Genomic DNA, 21670 nt, shown 5'->3' on the forward strand with positions numbered 1-21670 from the left:
GAGCTCATTGTACACGCCTGGCTACCTGAACTCTCTGTGACAAGTTGAGTGATCTGAGGGGTGGGGTTACGTGTTGAAATGGCATTCATATACACTATGAAATGGTCATTTGAGCATTCCATCAAAGGCACAATGGCTGGACAGGAATTAAAACAGCAGCCACACACTCGAGAGAAATATGCATTCGTCTTGAGTTTGTTGCCATTTTAGAAATGGTAGGCTTCTGTGACCCTTCTCTAGATGGATGGAGCCTTACCTTTTGGGGGCAGATGAGTTGTGCTTGTTTGTAGTTATTTTGTGCACTGTACTTATTTCTCATTCCCCAGGTTCATTTCTCCCTTGATGAAAATGATAAGACTTAATTATCTGTTGGTCGAAACAGGTATCCCTAGCAAGGCAGATGATGCGTTTAACAAGGAGCCCCATACTGTGACTGTTGTCATATCAGTGTTGCATGGGTGAGGTTATTAGGTTTCTATCTGCATGACAATCAGAAGGGCGTGAGTGACATCCTGAGGATTACAAAGTACTGCAAAGAAGCAAAGGCCTCATTAACCATGGGAACAGTTGCAAAACCTTAGGAGACCATATGCATCAGATGTTTGTAAGTTTTAGGGCTGACCCAAGGTGAAAGGCAAGATGGCATCCCCTCCCAGTTCCACATACAGAAGCCAGTCAGACTGGCAGCTGAGTCTTCCTTCAAGACTGACGAAAGCATTCTCCACCATATCTGTGGGCAGTGTGAGGTAAACTTAGGACAGCCCACATGTAGTACACATAGCTCTGTACCACAACATCTTAGTATCACTCACTGCTCCCCAGTGTCTGCTGCCTGAGGAAGACACTCCACTTTGTCTAATGGTGAGGCCAGCCCTGGGTATTTTAAATGGCACTTAGGACATTCATACAGTTGTTTACTATCTATCAGCTGTGAGACAGGAGATGTAACCTCCGCCACCCACACTCTCCTAGACTGGATGGATGTCATATAATGCCCCAAGCAAACCAGTAATTTCAAATTACAATACTACACATAAATGAAACACAATAACCTCCATACAAAGAAAAATATGAACATCATCTCCCCCTTCCACTTGCCAGATGTCAAGTAAGTATTCTTATTCATATTATATTGTATGATCCTCACTCAACTTTCTTCACTATTATCTGCTAACTGGGGATTCCAGTGTGGATGGCTGTTTCTGCATAGTTCCGCCGTAGTGGGTCCAGGAAGGCTGCCATCTTCCAGCAGGAGATAGCTGACACTGCCAACCTCCAGCTGCGTTGGGCCCCCTTGTAAGGGTGGGCAGTGACCACTTAGCCAATTTCTCATTCCTTCACCAGGGATCTTCTGTATCATATTGTTACACAGCACCTCAATCTCCACTGAGCAACTGTATGAGATTCCAGGGGTTCCAGATGCTCATTATACATTATACCCCAAGAGGTATAATGTATTGGTCTCATTGGTCCTCTCATAGCTTCAGCAAACTTAAGTGCAAGGCAGTCATGGCTCCCAGTCTCTCAGTGCAGCCATCTCCAGCCAGCACTGCATGGAGTTCTGCCTACTTCCTCCTACTTATTCTAAGAAGTCTTTGCAGAAAAAACCCCTCATCCTGTTCTGTTTCCAGCATCCCACCATCTCTCTGTGACCTCCATTTCAAAAGACTCCTACAAAGGGCACTTTTTCCTGTGGAGACATCATGTCCCCTGGTAGCCTCCCCTTTCTTGTCTCACCTTTTGTCAGGGTAATGGCTCTGCTATCACTTGCCTTTGTTGTGAGTCGAGGACCCACCACCCGCATAGGGATAAATAAGACACAAGGACACACGTATTTTAGGTTAATGGGCTAAAGGAGGCCACAACTTTATTGGTTACAGCATGTGAGTGGTATTGGCTTAGGCAATGGATCAAACAATCTATATATGACTCCACCCTACTCAGCAGGGAGTTATCCGAAGGTTAACAACCAGTGGTAGGAGCTTGTTGATGCAAATACAACTGGAAGCTACCCCTGATGTCTCCGGAGATCATGCCATGGCCTTAGCCACTAGCAGGGCATCGGACAGGATCCATGACTGCTGGATTCCTTTAACAGAATACCCAACAAAGGGAGGGGTAGGTGATGGCCACAACCTGCCCTTCAACACACAACAGATATTCCAATGCCTAACTGCCAATATCCGAAAAGTTGTGACGATTTGCTACGAGGTAGGTGAAAAACCAATTTGCCAGTTTGCCAAATGGATAAAAATTGCTACCAGGCCCCCTGGGCAACCAGGGCAACCAACCAAAGTCCATAGCAAGGTCAAAAGCATAAATATGACCTAAAGGGAGGGTGGGCGGGTGATCAGACGACTCCAGGCAGCAGCATGAGGGCAGGGTGCTGCTGCGGCTGCTTGAATGTGGCTAAACCCCGCCCCCAAGCCAGCCCTATTGGCGGGCTGATGGGTGTGGTGCGGCAGCCGGGAAACTGATGCTCCCGCTCACAACTCCTCCCTTCTGGTAGGAGGAGAGGCTTTCTTAGATAGCACCTCTCTAAACCAGCTCCTGAGGAAGCTGCCTTGACTTCAAGCCCCGCATTTACAATGGAACCTCGGGTTGCGAATGTGATCCGTGCGGGAGGCATGTTCGCAACCCGCAGTGTTCGCAACCCACAGCGCCGCATCTGCACATGCGTGGGTCACGATTTGGTGCTTCTGTGCATGCTCAAAGTGTGATTTAGTGCTTCTGCGCATGCGTGAGCACCAAAACCTGGAAGTAACCCATTCCAGTACTTCCAAGTTCGGCGTGGTGTGCAACCTGAAAATGGGAAATCTGAAGCGTCTAGTACAGTGGTACCTCAGGTTACAATTTCAGAAATTATGGGGAGAACTTGGCACCCAGGAATTTTAGTGGTGATCTCTGCAAACCCATAACAATATCATAAAGGTAACGGGACCCCTGACCATTAGGTCCAGACGTGACCGGCTCTGGGGTTGCGGCGCTAATCTCGCTTTATTGGCCAAGGGAGCCGGCGTACAGCTTCCGGGTCATGTGGCCAGCATAACTAAGCCGTTTCTGGCGAACCAGAGCAGTGCACGGAAACGCCATTTACCTTCCCGCCAGAGTGATACCTATTTATCTACTTGCACTTTGACATGCTTTCGAACTGCTAGGTTGGCAGGAGCAGGGACTGAGCAATGGGAGCTCACCCCGTCACGGGGATTCAAACCGCCAACCTTCTGATCGGCAAGTCCTAGGCTCTGTGGTTTAATCCACAGCGCCACCCGCGTCCCAAACCATATCATAGTAGTCTTCATAACCCAAAGGAGATAAGGCACAAACAAACAAACATAATTTTAGAAACAGAAAGCAATCAGGAAGTCCAGAGCTGTACTGATGCAGCAGGCACAATATTCTCCATTTTTGAAATATTAACATACAGTATGTAATAAATGGCCACCAACTCACAGAGAAAGCATCTGGTTTCTTTCCCCCCTTCAGTATTGCTACACCATGAGTTATTTTCTCTGCAAGGGCTATTCACAGACGAAATTATTTTTAAAGGACTAGGAAAATAATGCAACCACATCTAGAAACATAGAAAGCTGTCTTATCTTCTTTGGTGATCGCTTGTAGCTGAATAAGGTTGTCTTCCATGAAAACAGTCTTAACAGTGAGTCTGCAAGTGACTGTGGAGGCCAGTTTCAGATCCACACGTCTTTCCACAGTGAGGATAAAGGTTTCTGGGCAGAGTTGATCATTGTGAGGGTCTGCCAAATGTGCCTTCCTATTAGCTTATTTCTCCTTTTCGCCCTGAGCTTGTTCATCTTCAAAGTCCATGACACATTTGGTAAAGCCTGTTCTCCAATTGGAGTGCTAGCAGGACAGTGTCTTATACTGTCAAACTGTTGGCCCACCCAACCCAGGATGGTCTACACTGCGTGGCAGTGGCTGTCCAGGATTTGAGACAGGCCTTACCTGGAGAGGCTGGGGATTGAACCTGTTGCCTTCTGCATGCAACCCGGACACTGAGGTCCAGCACCGAGGGCCTTCTGGCGGTTCCCTCACTGCGAGAGGCCAAGTTACAGGGAACCAGGCAGAGGGCCTTCTCGGTAGTGGCGCCCTCCCTGTGGAACGCCCTCCCACCAGATGTCAAAGAGAACAACAACTACCAGACTTTTAGAAGACATCTGAAGGCAGCCCTGTTCAGGGAAGCTTTCAATGTTTGATGTATTGCAATATTTTAATATTTCGTTGGAAGCCGCCCAGAGTGGCTGGGGAAGCCCAGGCAGATGGGCGGGGTATAAATAATAGATTATTATTATTATATTATTATAAAACAGATGCTTATACCACTGAGCTACAGCCCTTCCCCTTTAAAGTTTCAAAAGTAGCACAGGCCCTGGGTCCTAACTGGATGAGTAACTCTTTACTCATAGATGAAGAAGCATTAGGTAACTCCATATTTCTTGTCCCCACAGTCTCATTCATCAATTTAAATACACATGTGACTTCAGGAAGTAACATACAAAATATTAGCTCCTCCTATTGTTGAAGTAAATGGTGAAACTTCAGAGGGAGTCGGTCCACAAACAATGAGTCAAAGATGACAGAAGCAGGAGGATGAAGCAAGCAGGAAGGAATAGCAGAAGCCCAAATATTACAAGCTGCCTGGCTGTTTCATGCATATAAAACTGCATGATTAGCATCCATAGAAGGAAAATACACTCCTACCAACTTGGATCTTCTCCAGACATATCATTTCCAGAAGAATATTCTTTGTCACTTCCCTCTCTCTGTGATTCTTATGTGCACAGGAGGGAGAGGATGGAGTAGCACAGCAGCAGGAGAGAACCATCTGAAAGGGGATTTCGCAGCATTTTTGAACTTCAGGCTTTAGAATGGTAAGTGAATGGTTATACATACTGATGTTCAGGGTAATTTATTTGATGTGGAAAAGACTATTTTCTGTAAAGAGAATGGAAATGCAACTGGGAAACTAGGTTTTATTATCCAGTCTTAATATGGTAAGACAACTAATGATATTTTAATAAATACAGTGGTACCTCTAGTTACGGACTCAATCTGTTCCGGGGTGCCATTTGCACCCTGAAAAGTCCGCAACTAGAGCAGCGCTTCTAAGTGTGCGGCACAATAGAACACTTCTGCACATGTGCAAAGCGCACAGAACGTTTATGCATGAGCACACATGGTGAAACCCGGAAGTATACACTTCTGGGTTTGCCGCGTTCACAAGCGGAAAAGATGCAACATGAACCTAACGTAATACGAGGTATGACAGCAGTTTACTGCTGTAAACTGATCCAAAAGGAAATACCAGAATTCCTAGCATTTGAAGGTTATGTGGAAGACTATGTGGAAGACTAAGGCTATGTGGTGGTGAACTAATGACATCTCCACATTCATGTGCCTTCTGATTCATATCAAATATTTTGCAGTATGATTCTCACACCCACCCCATACTATGCTTCTTAATTGCTATCTTGGTTCAATTCCAAGAAGCACTGCCATAGTGTAGGAGGCCCGGAATGAGGATTAGGTATTTCATGTACTGCATTTGATACTACTGCCTGCCTTGGTTTACAAGTGCTTTGATGGGTTTTACAAGCCCAAAGACTTTTGCCACACAAGAGGAGGGTTCCTTTCCATCATACAATACAATACAATAAAAAATAAATTAAATATAAAAAAGTAAAGAGCAAAGAAAATAAAAAGTCCTCCCTTCTCACAGGTGAATCTTAACTCTTATCCCACTCAGAACTCTCCCAGCTCACACCTGGGAGCTTCCCTTTCTTCTTCCAACTTCCCAGTCTGAGATATCTTCCCTTCCCTGCCTCTCACACATGGTCCTTTACCTTCGTGTGTGTACAATCCCCTCAATGATCCAGAGTAGAGGACACCAAAACAAGGAAAAAAGAAGAAAAAGAAGCAGGAATATAAAAATAATAAAAGAAATTAATAAAATAATAATAATAATAATAATAATAATAATAATAATAATAATAATAATTTATACCCCACCCATCTGGCTGGGTTTCCCCAGCCACTCTGGTTGGCTTCCAACAAAACACTAAAATACAATAACCTATTAAACATTAAAAGCTTCCCTTAACAGGGCTGCTTTCAGATGTCTTCTAAAAGTTTGGTAGTTATTTCTCTCTTTGACATCTGGTGGGGGGACGTTCCACAGGGCGGATGCCACTACTGAGAAGGCCCTCTGCCTGGTTCCCTGTAACTTGGGTTCTCACAGCGAAGGAACCGCCAGAAGGCCCTTGGCGCTGGGCCTCAGTGTCCGGGCAGCACAATTCTTCTTAAAGAAGAAAAAGGGGAAAAGGGAGAAATAAAAAGGGCTTCCAATTCTCTGTCAGTTATATACATATAAAGGTTATTCAAAGTATTCATTCCAGAATGAAATGCAGCTGTTCCTCATTCTGCTAGGTGATATTTTCCCAGTCTCCAGATCCAGACATCTCAAGTTCATTCATTTCCCCTTTCAAACAAAAAGTCTTAAAGGGCTTTTCCAATTATTATTATTGATAAGTGTCAAAAAGTCTTCCCCAGTCCAGCATAACAACTATACCTCCAAAAACTTCAAGAACCATTCCTCCATGTTGAAAAGTAATATATCCTTCATCTTTAGTCACGCAGAAGTCTCTCTGCTGTGGTCTTTTATTAAAACAGTGATCCATAGCTGAACTGTTTTTGTTTTTTTAACTCCTTCCATTACTGCTTCTTTCATTCTTTTTTCAGGAATGTTGCCAGAGGCTTGGTAGCTTTTCCCTCTAAATTCACTCCAAATTGAGCACACAATGCTTTCTCTCTCAGCTCTTTCTCTACCAGCTCAGAATATTTCTTAATCTCTCCATCCGTGGTTTCATTGCACTCCTTTAACATCGTAACTCCACCCCTTGATTGGTTCACTCCTCTAGGCACCTGTGTGAAGGTCCTCTCCATTTCACCATCTATTGCCTCTAGCTTTAGCGTTCCACTCTCCTGTTCTGGCAGTCCTTTATCAATATTATTCTCCAAAGGATCTGTGTCTTCTTTAACCTCATCTTTTCTGGTCCATTTTCATTCACCATCTTGTCCAGTAATCGCCGCATGATGCAAACAGTCCAACAGTGCATTTGTTGTACTAAGTATTCTTGGTATTATTAACAACTCACTCGCCACCTTAGGGGCTTACAGTCTCCGCCTTAAAAGCTCAAGTCTCCCATCGAGACAGGCTTTGTTTTTGTGTGTCACATATCTAAGCCCCAAAGCATCCCAGTTATGTTTGCTACAGAGAAGAGAATAAACAGCACCCACAGTATTTCATGTCTAGCTGGAAAGGATATAAGGTCATGGGGGAAGGGGACATTGTACTGTGCTGATATTGGCTGCACTTTTAAGTAACTTGTTTCAGCAAATGAGTGGTTCTGGAATAGTAAAACTGCCACAGCATAGATGTATAACATCTATTGCATAACATGTATATTTAACATTGTATAACATGTATATTTAAATTTATTGCAGATTCCTATAGTTTGGATTGGTGCTTTCCTCCTCCTTGGCACAGCAGAAGGTGAGGCAATACTTTACACATTATGTATTTCAAGAGAACAATTTCATGACTAGACAAACTAAGCTAAAGCCTCTCCCAGTTTGCCACCAAATGGCATCAACATCCTTTTGACTGGCAGAGAACCAAAGACTGAAACATTCTAGAAATTCGCTTTGCAATTTGTGGCATGACAATGTGACATTTAGGGGATGCGCCACGGCTCAGTGGTAGAACATCTGCTTTTCATGTGGAAGTTTCCAGATTCAATTCACAAAATTGCTAAAGCAGGACTGGAAAAGAGTCCCTTCCTGAAAACCTGGAGAGCCACTGCCAGTCAGTGTAGTAAACTAGATGGACTAGTGGCAATACTTCCGAGATGTTTGACTGAAATTTAGTGACAACCAGGCTCTTTTGTTACAGTTCTGTGTGGACAACCTTTATTCCAGGATAGTAAACATATGGAGGAAGAATAGGCTTTTATTGTCAACCTCTACACATTTATTAGGTTTCTGCATAGAACCTATGCATGTACACATTTACAGCATCCAACCAGAGACATCCGTAAAATGATCTGTGGACACACATTTAAACATATGCATTCTTACAAGAGCAATGGGTCAAATGCAGACTATGCTACTTAAGTAATGTCTAGCCTATCCCATTGATTTTAATGGGAATTAAGATATGGTTAACTTCTTTTTAATTTATTTCAATTCAACAGTTTCTATATTGCTTAATTACAATTGTCTTTAAGTGGCTCACAAGAAACTTGGTGCATAAAACTGTTGATTATGATTGGTTTTGGTTAATAAAAGAATAATTTCCTGAATCCCTGTCTGGTAAGGGAGCTACAGCAGAGATTTAAAATCACAAAACTTCCAGCAAAGTAAAGCATGGGAATGTAGGCAACTAGACTTTTAAAATATCCCTTTTTAAGTTACTTACAAGGTTCCCCCTGCATTCCCCTTTAGCACAGAAAAGACCATGCAGATTGGAAAGTTTAAAAATGTTTTTTACTTACAAACACTTTCAAAGGTCAGATTCATGTGCTTTTCCATACGGCAGCAAGAGAAGAGAGGCAGTAAAGCTTAGCTTCAAAATTGGTGGTAAAATGGTTCTAAACATGTGGTCTGGGCTTGGAGTGATTAGCCCATACATCTTCTCTGGTCAGATTCACATGGTGGAAGGGAGTGAATAGAGAAACTTGACTTCCTTCTTTCCAAGTTAAGCGGACGTGACCTAGTTAAGTCTAGCAGAATAGCTTGAACTATGGTCTTAACCCCTTCATGCATTAACTAGAGCTAAGCATGTTGGATATATGAGGCTAATTTATACCACTAAAAGTTAGACAGTAGTCCTAACCACATTTACCTGTAAGTGCAGATCAAACTCACTATAATAATATGAGACATTTGTAATAGGTGATACAATGTCTGGTGAATGCCATGTACTTAACAATTTGCCTTGCATGTTCTCTAGCCAATGAAGTCTGCTATAAAGATCTAGGTTGCTTTTCTGATAAGCCCCCTTGGTCAGGAATACCTGGGAGAAAGTTGTTTGGCTTACCAGCATCTCCTGAAAGCATGAATATATCTTTTTTGCTTTTCACTAGAGAGACTGGGAATTTTTCACAGGTGAGACAACCTTTTTTAATTGTTTATTTAAGAACTGTTGGCAATATCTGTGTATGCCTGTATGTGCTAGGCTTGATCCTGTCTAATCAGACAATGGCATTTGCTAAGACAGAGGTTCTCAGCCTCCTTTTCTCACCATTTGTATAACAGCAACCATCTGACAGGGTTGCCATGCCTGTGAATGACAGAAACTATGAAGCTCTTTCCACATTGAAAATGGTATCTCAGGCATAGGCAAACCCGGCCCTCCAGATGTTTTGGGACTACAATTCCCATCATCACTGACCACTGGTCCTGTTAGCTAGGGATTATGGGAGTTGTAGTCCCAAAACATCTGGAGGGCTGAGTTTGCCTATGCCTGTGGTATCTAATTGCTAATGAGGGATGGGAGAGAAAGTCAATTCAGTTCTCATTTGAAAGCTAACTCACCTGTCACGCTTTCCAAAACAAATCACAAACTGAAATGCAGCCATGCTTTGAAATTCACACTCCTCTGAATTTTGCAATGCAGTTCTCCAGCCAAGAATGTGCACAGAAGTGCATCTACTCATGTAAAGTGTGCACATAATTGCATATATTACTGAAAATAACATAGAAAATGCATCATAACAGAAGAAAATGCTTTGGAAAAATGTGTACTTTGGGCAAATTGCATACAAAAATGTGCCTATTGGGAGAAATTGGCAGTAAAATGCTGAAGAAGTTTCATGATAACTTTTTTATATTAAAAAAATAGCTTGCAAATGTGGAAATATGGAGAGCTGAAGATTGGGAAAATGAGAAACTGAGAGAAACTGATACAGACATATTCACTCATCCTGATGGATAACTCCATCAGGATATTCATTACAGTGGTAGCTTGGGTTAAGAACTTAATTCATTCTGGAGGTCCATTTTTAACCTGAAACTGTTCTTAACCTGAGGTACCACTTTAGCTAATGGGGCCTCCCACTCCTGCTGCACCACCGCCGCACGATTTCTGTTCTCATCCTGAAGCAAAGTTCTTAACCCGAGGTACTATTTCTGGGTTAGTGGAGTCTGTAACCTGAAGCGTATGTAACCTGAAGCGTCTGTAACCCGAGGTACCACTGTATAGGAATTGAGATATATACGCTTGTAAAGCAGGCTAGAGATGAGCTAGCATTGAAATCTGTATTGCCAAGGAGTATATGAGTCACTTGAGGATTTGGAAAACCTCAGATTCTAGGATCTTTTCACAAGACATTAGTGCCAACAGTTGAAAAATCAAGCACAATTCTAGCCAGTAGAACTTTATGAGGATGTTGGTACCTGAGAATAAGTGAGAAAACATTCTTTGCTTTGAAGATCCTTAAAATAAATTAATTTTATATTTTTAAATCCCAACAGAAGCTGTTATACACCGAAAAATCAACTGTTCAAAATTCTTATTTCTCTCCATTGAGGAAAACTCGCTTTGTTATCCATGGATTTACCAGTACTGGAAAATATGGCTGGGTTGTGGAGATGTGCTTGGTATGAGATTTATCTTGACTAGTTTCCTTCTTCAGTTACAGAATCTAGGACATGGGGAACAGGTGAACATTATGCAAACACACAGGCTCACAATAATAACAATGGGAATCAGTAGGTCATTTTGCCTTCTTCAAACTCGGGGGATGCATTGGTTTGCAAGAGTCTTTGGTGTCTTGCTCTAAAATCACACCTTACTGTACAGTTGCTGTCTACTTGTTGTGCACTGTGACCTGGATTGTGTAGGCTAAACTGTGGAAGGTGGGCAGAAGGCTAGCTCTGCTTCTGGGGATGAGATTGGACTACCTAGTTTTGGGATCCTTTGAAACTGGTGATCAAGTACATTTGAAAGAACCTCCAGTGTTTCTGATTGCATTGTTGTTGTTTAGTCGTTCAGTCGTGTCCGACTCTTCATGACCCCAGGGACCAGAGCACGCCAGGCACTCCTGTCTTCCACTGCCACCCGCAGTTTGGTCAGATCTGATTGCATTAGCAACCTCTAACATATTACTTTTACTAACATTACTTTTTCTGAAACATACATGTGATGCAGCTGCTGGTGAAGGTGGAGAACATAAACTGCATTGCTGTAGATTGGGAAGATGGTGCCAAATGTACCTACTTCACAGCCGCAAGCAACATTCGTGTTTTAGGGGCTGTAACAGCTTATCTTATCGACACTTTAGCGGTAAGTATGATGTTATGTTTCAGAGCCAGATACTATATCCTACCAAATCAGCTCTTTTTTAAAAAAATATTTTATGTTTTTCTCTATAGGTATAGAAAATAAAAATGCATATAATAGAAACATTATACATGCAAGAAGATTCTAAGCAGATAGCAGACCCAAGTATATTCAAATAAAATCCCAAATCTATTTTGTTATAGTAGCACCAACTTCCCCATATGAATTCAGCCAGGTCAAATGCAGGTGCACCTCATCTTACGTAAGAGTTCAGCTCCAGGGATTATGCATAAATGTGGAAATTGCATCTTGCCAAACCCTTGGATCCACCCCACAACTAGTCAGCCTGCCTTCTATAAGGGGGGAGGGAAAGAGAGGACCCTCAGCATTCCCACAGCCAGTGCGCTAAGTGGGCATTGCCCCACAAGCAAGGCTAAGAGCTTCAGAGCTCTTTTCACACAAGGACCACTTGGAGTTACCCACTGTGAAAAGTGCTTTGAAGCTCTTGGCCTTGTCTCTTGGGGAAGGCCTGCTCACTGTGCTGACTCTAGAAGTGTTAGGGATACTTTTGCTAGATCTTGCAGGAAGTCGAATTGTTCCATGGAGTCTCAAGAGAACAACCCTACCAGTCCACCTTCAGCTGTGTATAGCCGAAATTGTGCAAGTCAAATGTACTTGAGATGAGGTATTACTGCATGCTATAAATGGATACCAACTTTGTATGTAGCGTCCTAGATTTCATTCTGTTCCCAGTTTATTCCCTTTTATGTAATTTTTGCATTCATTTTTTCACATTCTGTTTTTATTGCACTGCCAACAAGTTGCACATACTGTACAGTTTTATTCATCTTTTGAAGCAAGGGCGGTATGTCTCGTTTCACTGCTTGAGGAAAAACAGGAAGTGCCCCCCACCTTGCTTCTGCTGCCCCTGCTGAAGAATCCTTAACTTATCCAGTTCACTCAATGCAGCCAGTGTGAATATAAGCCCTGAGTCCATGTCAATTGCATTACAGCGCTTCTGCAAAACTATCTGCTGCATATTGTAAGAATGATGTCTCCTTTACTAATCATTTGAGCTTATATATTCCCCACCCCCATTCTTGAATCACTAGGAAGTGTATCACTATTGTCCATCTGAGATCCACCTCATTGGTCATAGTCTTGGTGCTCACACTGCTGGAGAAGTAGGAAGACGACTTCGAGGCATTGGCAGACAATTTTCAGGCATTGGCAGAATAACTGGTATGAATTCCTATGAAACTGCATTCTGTGTTGTGTATACACCATACATTTAAAGCACATTTTCCCCAAAGAATCCTAGGAACTGTATTTTAATCCCACAGAGCTACAGTTCCAAGCACCCATAGCAAACTCCAAATCCCAGGATTCTGTTTGGGGGACAAGAGATGTGCTTTAAATGGATGGTGTGAATGCCACATGAGAAAGCTCGATTGGTGAAAGATATTCAGTGGGAAAATGTGGGATCTCATCTGATTGATAAAGGCAAACCAGATGCTTACCAAGCTCGTTCAGCTGCAACATCACTAGGAAATGCTGGAAGTATAAGGACCATTGATAAAAATGCACAGTAACACAATTGCAAGGCAAAGCTTTACATCATATCAGTATAGCTGACTGAAAAAGGTGTCATACATTCTGCATTTCATCTTTCTCGCCACATTCCAGCCATGCAGAAGATTGGCAAAAGAAGGTGGGAGTGAAAAGAAAGGAGCTAGCAACAGGGAGTAGATGTGCTTTATCCTGATTTTTAGGACAAAAGATACTGGGTGGGCAAGGAGGTTTCTATAGTTTCATGTGATAGCAGACCACCATTTTGAGCCTTATTTACTGTGTCAGCATAAAGGCCTGGTGTAGATGTTACTGTTGAAGAAATTTAAAAGGGGTTCCTAGACCGGAGGTAGCACTTCCAGAAACCCAAAGAAAAGGATGCAGGCTGCATGTAAAACTATAGGCCTTCATTGAAATAAAAATGTTCACAGGGACAGCCCAAAAAATAAAGAGGCTATGAGGTGACATACAGGAGCATGAACTCTTATACACTTCTATGCTAGCCTGTGATTACAAACAACCAATCAAAGGATTAGAACAACTTTCCCATAGCAATTACAACCCATAGTCATCATTTGAAATCAATCTGAGATCCTTAGCTAACCTACCCCAACCTTCTCATTATAATATTATGTCATTAAACACTGCCATCCTTCAAGAACTAATTTAATTAATTTTCAATTAATTAAACTATTCCTTACCTTTCTACAAACAACTGTTATTAATAATTTATTATTAATATATCCTTTCTCTATGTTAACTTAAAATTAAATGATACTGTTCCACCTAGCTAGTCTCCTTTCATGTATTCTCAATTTCTATCCTTTCATATTCGAATACAGAATTTTCTTAATCTCCACTTAAAACAATCTGGTTTTTTTTTTCCTACTAGGAGGAGTTGGTGAGGGTCCATATATGGATTGCTGAAGAGCACTGCTAATATGTCCGCTCACCTTTTCTAGTGGGTGGGGTTGCAGCCAGGCATCCAGGCTGCTGCAGTGATCTGGTGGGGGGCAGAGATTGACACCCCCTTTGTGCCATCCCAACCACATCATGGGCACTGGGTGGGGCCACACCCAGGGGTGGCCCTGCTGTCCAATCAGCACTGGTAGGGGTGTGGCCGTGGGAAACATAAACCACAGTGCAGCCAGGGGCCTCTCCTCTCTCGCCCTTTGCCGAATCTCCCTACCCACCCTCTTTTTTATGCTTTGCAATGACACAACCCTGCTATGGACAAATGTTGTCTGCAATACTGTTGGGATTGGGTAGGAATTTTTTCCACTTGGCAAATTGGCACCAGCCATTTGGTTTTCGCCTACCTTGTAGCAATCGTCACAACTTTGTGAGCTTAGGCATTCGGTAAGCCTTTGTTTGGATGGAGGGGAGGTTGTAGCCTCTACCTGCCCCTCCTCATTAAGGGTATCCAGGGGTGTGGATTCTTTCTGATGCCTGGATGTGGGCTAGGGCCATGCCATGACCCCAATGGGGACCCCTCAGGGTGTCCATATTTGTAAGTCATAGGGCTCCCCCTATTGGTGGTTTACCCTTAGATGGACTCCCAGCAGGAGTAGAGATATAGCCTGGCTATACCCAATGCCTAAGCCAAACCACTCACATCTGTAACCAATAAAGTTGTGGCCTATTTGAACCCATAAACCTAAATACTTATGTCCATGTGTTTATTAACCACTAGGGAAGTGTGGGTCACAGAGCCTTGGCACACAGCAAATATGGAGCTCTAACAAACCAAATAGAGTCCTAACACAGAGATAAAGGGAGACAGAAAAATCTCCTTCATTACCATTCCTAATCAGGATGCAGAAGTGTCTCCCAAGTTTGGGATCTCAAATGTTGTTGGACTACAACCTCCATCAGCTCCAAGCAGCAAGGCTAATGGTCAGGGATTTGATGGGTTGTATTCTTGGACCCAAAAAAAAACAACAAAACAGGTTTGCTAATTCCTAACGGGATTATTTTATGTTTTTTTAGGCTTGGATCCAGCTGGGATAGGTTTTGAAGGTTTCCCTGATATGATCAGGCTGGATCCTTCCGATGCTCAATTTGTGGATGTCATACATACCAATGCTGGAAAGTTTCCCACAATAGGTAACTGCCAAACACACATGAATTTTGTGCTGAAAGTTGAAGCATGGACCAAACCATTTATTGCCCTATGAATCTGTTTCAGGATTTGGTATGTTCAATGCCACTGGTGATCTTGACTTTTACCCCAATGGTGGAAGAGTTATGCCAGGATGTGATGATAAGAATACAACACTAGTTGAAACTGACTTTGATAGAGGTAAGCCTGTCTGCATTGTTTATAGCAGGGGTTGTAAAACTTTTTGGACCAGTGGGCATAGTTCAAGTTTTGAAAGTGTGCTGGGGACACCAGTCACAAGTATGGCTGCTATGGGGAGAGTGCCATATCATAAAATTAGAGAGACAACTATCCTGACAACTTTATGTTTACCTTGGGAAGTCAGCTGTGTCCTACTGGTTCTAACTGTGGAGATCACATAATAATGATTACACACAGAGGTAATAACAACACCAGGAAGGTGGTCACATCACACACATTCTGATTTCACAGAAATCGCTTAGAAAGTACTTGCACATTTTGCACCATAACTTTTTTCTAGGAGGGCTAGAGATTTGAAAGAAAGAAAGAAAGGTCAGAGTCCAAGGCAAAGGAACCAATGAAGGTGTTTGTGGGTACCATGTGCCCTGGTGAGCCCTGGTTTATAGCATATACATGCAGAGTCTGCTTATATAGCAAGCTTAAACCAGAAAGGGAGCAACTAGCTCCATTCCACGTGTGGCTTCTAATGTATATTTGTAATTTACTTTGCTTGTGCTATCTGCCATACTCTGTGGTTTATAGGACCTGAGCTCTAGGATGGTGCTGTAGCATGCAAAATATGCAGGTGCTATTCTTACATAGAGCCTTGAATTTAGTAGACAAGATTTGATAGATAGAGTACAAAGACCATCCACCACACTTAAATGTTGCATCCATATTTGTCCTGAATTGCATAAGTTGGTGTTTGTTGTACCATAAGTGATGTTGGATGGGGTTGTAAAGCTCTTCACTGAGGCTTGCAGCTTTTCTTTTTTCTTTTTGGCAGAAATGGAGGGTGTTGGAAACTGTCACCACTCAAGAAGCCATGAGTACTATAGGTACAGCATTCTCTTTCCTGGAGGATTTGTTGCTTACCCATGTGAATCATATGAATCCTTCCAAGAGGTAAGCATGGTGGTCTAGTTTGATTAGATTATATCAGCATAGCAGGGCCAATACCAGACTTGGCAAGGGACACAGGACTTGGCACAGTGCCAATGAGGGGCCTTCCACCCCCACTCTGCAACTAGGGCAGGGCCTAGCATGTACTACAGATCTATGAAATCAATAAATATTCTGCATCTAAATTTTATTCCATAAAAGAATTGCATTTTCAAAGCTTTACTAGCAGAACTCAAGTTTCAAATGTTAATCTTACAAAACTTCTTTCTCACAGACTGACTGAGCCCAGTGTGAGACTTGAGAACAGATTTTACTAAAATGTAGTTAGGAATACAAAACACTCTGTCTCTCTTTCTCCTTCCTGCTACATGCTGAGCCAACGCCCAGAGAGAGAGACTACACATAGTTTTTGCACACACAAGCAATTTCATTAGCATATATAAACATTTGTAATAGTATTCAAACCTTGTGATTCAGTCACAACCTCAAGCTGCCTCACCTTGAGTGGAAAAAACACCAGTTCCATGGAAAAATACTGGCCATGTGCTTAAACATTCTTTACAGTAACTTGAATACAATGCATTTAAAATATCCAACATTTTATGTAATATTAAACATAAACTTGCACAGACTCCGTACACATCAAGGGTTAGGCACAAAGACTTTCAGAGCAGAATGTGAGTGCCAGGCAGCCTTGAATACCAAGACCTCTCACTGTAGAAATTAAGGGCAATTCAACTACCACATCCCATCAGTGCAAGGATTTCTGCTTGCACAACAGGACTTCCCCCTCCCCCGTCCTCAGGCATGTCCCAAGCCCTCCCCAGATCTTTCCTGGAGAGTTGGGGGAACCACTAGAACAGATTGCACAACAGGACTTCCCCCTCCCCCGGCAGGTGGCCGCGAGGGGAGAATGATCCATTGTGTAAGCAGAAACCTTGTGTTGATGGAACAAGAAAGTTAGAAGTATGTTGGTTACAATCCCATGAATCAGCTACACTCCAAACCTTGTTTACCAGGGATTAAGTTCCATTGACTTCAACCAGACTTGCTTTTGAATACTCAGGGTTAGGATTGCAGGTATTGAGTACTCCAGGTTAGTATGGGGAAAATTGCAGAACAAAAATAATAATTCATACCCCTCATAGTTTGAGACAATGAGGCGGAACAGCAACAAAGGATACTTGAACTGACACCATAACAAATGTTTGAATGGAAAAAAGCAAATGCTCTCTTGACCAATGCATTATTTTCTCCTAGGGAAATTGCTTTCCATGCCCCAGAGAAGGCTGTCCAATGATGGGCCACTATGCTGATCGGTTCCATAATAAACTGAGGAATAACAACCCAAAGTACTTTTTAGATACAGCGCCTAAGAAGCCATTTACCAGTAAGTGCACAAATTAAAGTCAGTTCAGTACAGACACACATGGGTGTCATTGCCGTGAAATCTGTTGATATACAAGACTCTTTTCAGCAGTCCATGCAGTGATCACAGTTTTGGGAATCAAAACAGGACACATAGCTGTGACTTCCCCATTGTTTTCCATGCAGAGAAATGAACACGTTTTCAACTGGAATCATTTCCAAGTGCCAACACAGTGCAGGGAGGATTGTTGTGGATTTTCTTATCCCAGGTGACCTTGTACAAGCCCCAAGAATGTGTTTGAAGTTGCAAGGAACAGATTACAAAGTTCCTGGTCAGTTTTCTCTCTCTCCAAGTGTGAAGCCTTCAGTAGGAAACATAGAAAGCTGCTTTATGCTGAGTTAGACCATTGGTCCATCTAACTCAGTACAGTCTTCACTAACTAGCTGTTGCTCTTCGGGGTTTCAGACAGAAATCCTACCTGGAGATGCCATGGATAGAACCTAGGACCTCCTGCATGCAAAGCACTTGTTCTTCCACTGAGCTACAGCCCATCCCCAATGTGTGATATGATTAAAGATCACATATCAACAAGCACAGGAAGCAATCACATATGCATGGATAATATTCACACACCTTCATGCTGCAATCCTAATTATGCATAACCAGGAAGCATATCTCTCTGACCTCATTGAGATTCATTTCTTAAACATAAAATTCCCATTCCTAATTAGGATCGTCTAATTGGGCAATGTTGATGATCGAGGTACAAATAAATGCTGTTTTTCATGGGCAAAATACATGGGGAAAGGCAATGAAATACTTCACACATTTGGGCACTGCACAATTTTCTTTTTTCCCTTTCTTCTTGCTAGTTTTATAATTCAAGGGGGGGGGGGTAACTGGGCCAAATATAGCACCAGCTTCTTAACAATTAAAGAAATCAAGCTCTTCCCACACTGCAGTGGATTTAAAATCATACACCTTTAAATTTATTTTAATAATCTAAGCTTCGAACCAACACAGCAACAGTGGCCTGGATCCAAATTTCAAGTAATGAAAGTCTTGTGCAACTCACCTCTTCCCAAATTTCTTAAATTAAAAGCTATTAAAGTAACCACGGTTGCTTTTTCATTTGCCTCAGGCATGAATGCTAAATGCATAGAATTCTTCCTCTCTATTTGCAGTTCTTGCTCTTCCTACTTTCATATCTTGATTCATTATATATTTATTGTGTAGGCTGGCTATATAATATATCGGTCAAGCTATCTGGAATGACAGGCGTGAAGGGAGAAATGGACATAGCTTTCCAAATGAAAGATGGAAAGACAAAAGAATACCAAATTGGGAGGTATGTTTTATGATATAGTGAAATAGCAGGTTTTGCAGTTTTGCTCATACATGGTTCAATTAATCATTGTTAAACATGTTTATAAGTTGTGTGCAGATATTTCACAAGTCAGCTGATCTGTTTATATGCTGTGATGTTAATGTACACATAGTTTCGGTTGCCTGTCTCCAGGGCTGTCTTAAGCATATGCGGCGCCGGGGTGCAAAGATCCGCCCAGTGCCCCTCCCCAGGTTGCCCAGTCCCAGGCGCGCAGGAGGGCAGAGCCGGCTGGCCGCCTCAGCATCTCACTGGCTCAGTTGCCCCTGAATTCGTGGTGCAGAGCCGCCTGCAGCAGAAGAGTCCGCCGCGGTGCTCTGACCGACGGGCGGGCTCTTCCCCAGATTCTACTCTTGGTCCCCAGACTCTCGGCCTGGCACCCCTGAGAGCTCAGCGCTCGGGTGCCCCACACCCCTACTGCCTATGGGTAAGACGGCCCTGCCTGACACAGTTAAATAATTGCAGGTATGACAGTCCACAGCCTGCTGGTGCTCTGAGGAATGTATAGGGCTGCTATGGACACCAACAATTTTTAACCTTAAATATGGAACCTACTTTTACTCTTTTGACTGTGCCTCTCTCTTTCTCTGTATGTGTCTTTTGCCACCCCTGCTTCTCTTAAAAGAAATCCTAAACAAAAACAGAAAGTTGTCAGATTAGAGAGGAAGCTGTTTCAATTTAAACTTATCATATGATGCCTAAATAACACAAACTAAAACAATTAAATGATCAACCAGTCCTTACAATGGAGAACGGACAGCACTGTAAAAGTTCAGAGCAGATTTTATAACACCTTGATGCCCTCTTTTAGAAGTTGGTATGTAATAATAATGTGCAACAATGTCATGGATTTATTGGGTGATCTTTAACAAGTCAGGCTTTCAGCCTCACCTGCTCATCCATCTTGAAATATATGTACGTGAGTGACACGAAATGTGAATGAGCAACAATAATTCCGCAGATTACCTGACTATTAAATTGACAATTGCAAAGCACAACTGTTATATTGATGCTCTCTAATGGCTTTCATTGCTTGCCCATTTTCAGTGGCAGCCTTAACCAAGGGCAAACCTACTCAAAGCTCATCAGTGTCGAAATTAATCCTGTAAAAGCTTCAAGAGTTGAATTTATTTGGCATAAGAAGATCTTCACTGCATTCTGGGCTAAACTGGGAGCTGAAAGAGTGCGCCTAGTCCGTGGAAAGGATGGGCATGAGTAAGTATGGTTATTCTGAATGTTTTGATTTCATGATTTATACCATCAGGGGCAGGAGGTGTTGTAATCTGGGCAGCCCAGGACCTCCATGCAAACTGCCCTGGCTTGTGCCCTAGAGAGGTCACTTTGGTGCTGTGAATGCAGCAAAAACAATGCAGGAGGCAGAAATTACAAGTTACCAGTCCCTGCAGTCACAGCATCCACTGAGATTCTTCAGTAGTCAAGGCCAGAGCTCCCCATTCCTGCTTTAAAGACTACTTGAATGATTAACAATTCTGTTGGAACAAACCACAACTTTCCAGTTGATAAAATCATGTACATTCCTTAACTTACCAGTCTTATGCTCACACTTGGCTATCTCTGCTTCTTTTCAACATTCAGCAAAATATATTGAGGAGGGGCAAGAAAAACTTATTGGAAGTGAGAGATTTATTGACATAGTGGTTTCTGCCTTTTCTCTCCCAGATCCTTCTTTTGTGGCAGTGGGACAGCAACACATGGAGTTCCTCAAATACTTACACCTTGCTGAGCATTAAAAGGAAGCAGATTATGTATATGCAAACTACAAGAACATAGAACTGCTTTTTTCACTTGGCCACTGAAAGAGCTTGAAGGTTTGAAACATAGTTGTGCTTCTTTCTTAGTCTGCTCTGTGCAAAATCATGGTTTGTTTTTAAAACAAGAAGTCATTATTATAATTTCTATCTGCTTCTAAATACATGAAAGTACTGTAGACATAAAAAATGGATGTTTTGATGTATGCTGGGAGTTCATTCCAGATCCAGAACTGAATTGATTGAATTGATATGTCCAAATGGTGAAATGTGTGTGCGTGTGTGTATTTATATGTGTATGTTTAATAGGAATCTGTTGCTCACATTTCTACAGAGACATCCCACCTCACATTTTGAGCATCAAGTAGCAAAGCATGATATGTACCTAACAATAGCTGCTCCAGACTATATTGAACCCTCATACAAAATATTGTATTTAGTGCTTCGTAGAGATGGTATATTATTTTCTGTTACAATAGCTGTGTGCCTTTTAGCTGAAGAGCAGGGGTATGTATGCATTTTTTGTCAGACTAATTAATGAGTGGCTGCAAAAAAAACCCCACAATAAAGAAATTGCAACAACTGAGTAAAAATGTTGCTTGCTTTCTTATTTTAGTACCCGTGATAGAATCCCAAACTCTCTCTACAAAAGTCTATAAATGGTGAGAGAATGCCATCTATCTATCTATCATCTATCTATCTATCTATCTATCTATCTATCTATCCATCCAGTAAATTTATAAACTAATTCCTCATAAAGAAAGAAATTGGTCTACATATCTGATTACACATGCCTAAAACGCATGAGACAGTTATTCTTTTTATCATTTTTTGCCTGATTATTTCCATACACACTACCCACACGTGTGCCCAGGGGAGAACACTTTGGTGCTGCAGATGCAGCGTTTGACTTCACCCCCAGAGATGCACTTCATTATCTCTCGAGACAGATGGATGCCAACAACAAAATCTTCAC

General features: G+C 42.2%; 3 protein-coding genes across 3 annotated transcripts in view; 2 read left to right on the forward strand and 1 right to left on the reverse strand.

Moving 5' to 3' along the window:
- Window positions 1-4862, forward strand: part of CCDC172 (coiled-coil domain containing 172) — a 53355-nt gene extending 48493 nt beyond the window's left edge. Inside the window, exon 8 of the mRNA XM_083441139.1 lies at window positions 4467-4862. Within this exon, the coding sequence (XP_083297265.1) occupies window positions 4467-4484 (18 nt within the window). The 3' untranslated portion in view covers window positions 4485-4862. The remainder of the gene's footprint in view (window positions 1-4466) is intronic.
- LOC310677915 (uncharacterized protein) overlaps window positions 1-21670 on the reverse strand; it is a 116461-nt gene that overhangs the window by 79869 nt on the left and 14922 nt on the right. Inside the window, exons 2-3 of the mRNA XM_083441141.1 lie at window positions 19481-19555; window positions 257-338 (exon numbers count right to left, since the gene is read on the reverse strand). The gene's annotated coding sequence lies outside the window, so the exon portion shown is untranslated. The remainder of the gene's footprint in view (window positions 1-256; window positions 339-19480; window positions 19556-21670) is intronic.
- LOC310677913 (pancreatic lipase-related protein 2-like) lies at window positions 4803-21287 on the forward strand. The gene is made up of 13 exons (XM_083441136.1): window positions 4803-4889; window positions 7522-7570; window positions 9029-9183; window positions 10552-10677; window positions 11228-11362; window positions 12472-12601; window positions 14918-15034; window positions 15117-15230; window positions 16057-16175; window positions 17433-17562; window positions 18778-18889; window positions 19973-20140; window positions 20606-21287. Exons 1-13 carry the CDS (start codon window positions 4887-4889, stop codon window positions 20667-20669), a joined length of 1422 nt encoding a protein of 473 aa, XP_083297262.1. The 5' UTR covers window positions 4803-4886; the 3' UTR covers window positions 20670-21287.

This window comes from Podarcis tiliguerta (genome assembly GCF_965153285.1).
Source record: "Podarcis tiliguerta genome assembly, chromosome: 5".
Taxonomy (NCBI): domain Eukaryota; kingdom Metazoa; phylum Chordata; class Lepidosauria; order Squamata; family Lacertidae; genus Podarcis; species Podarcis tiliguerta.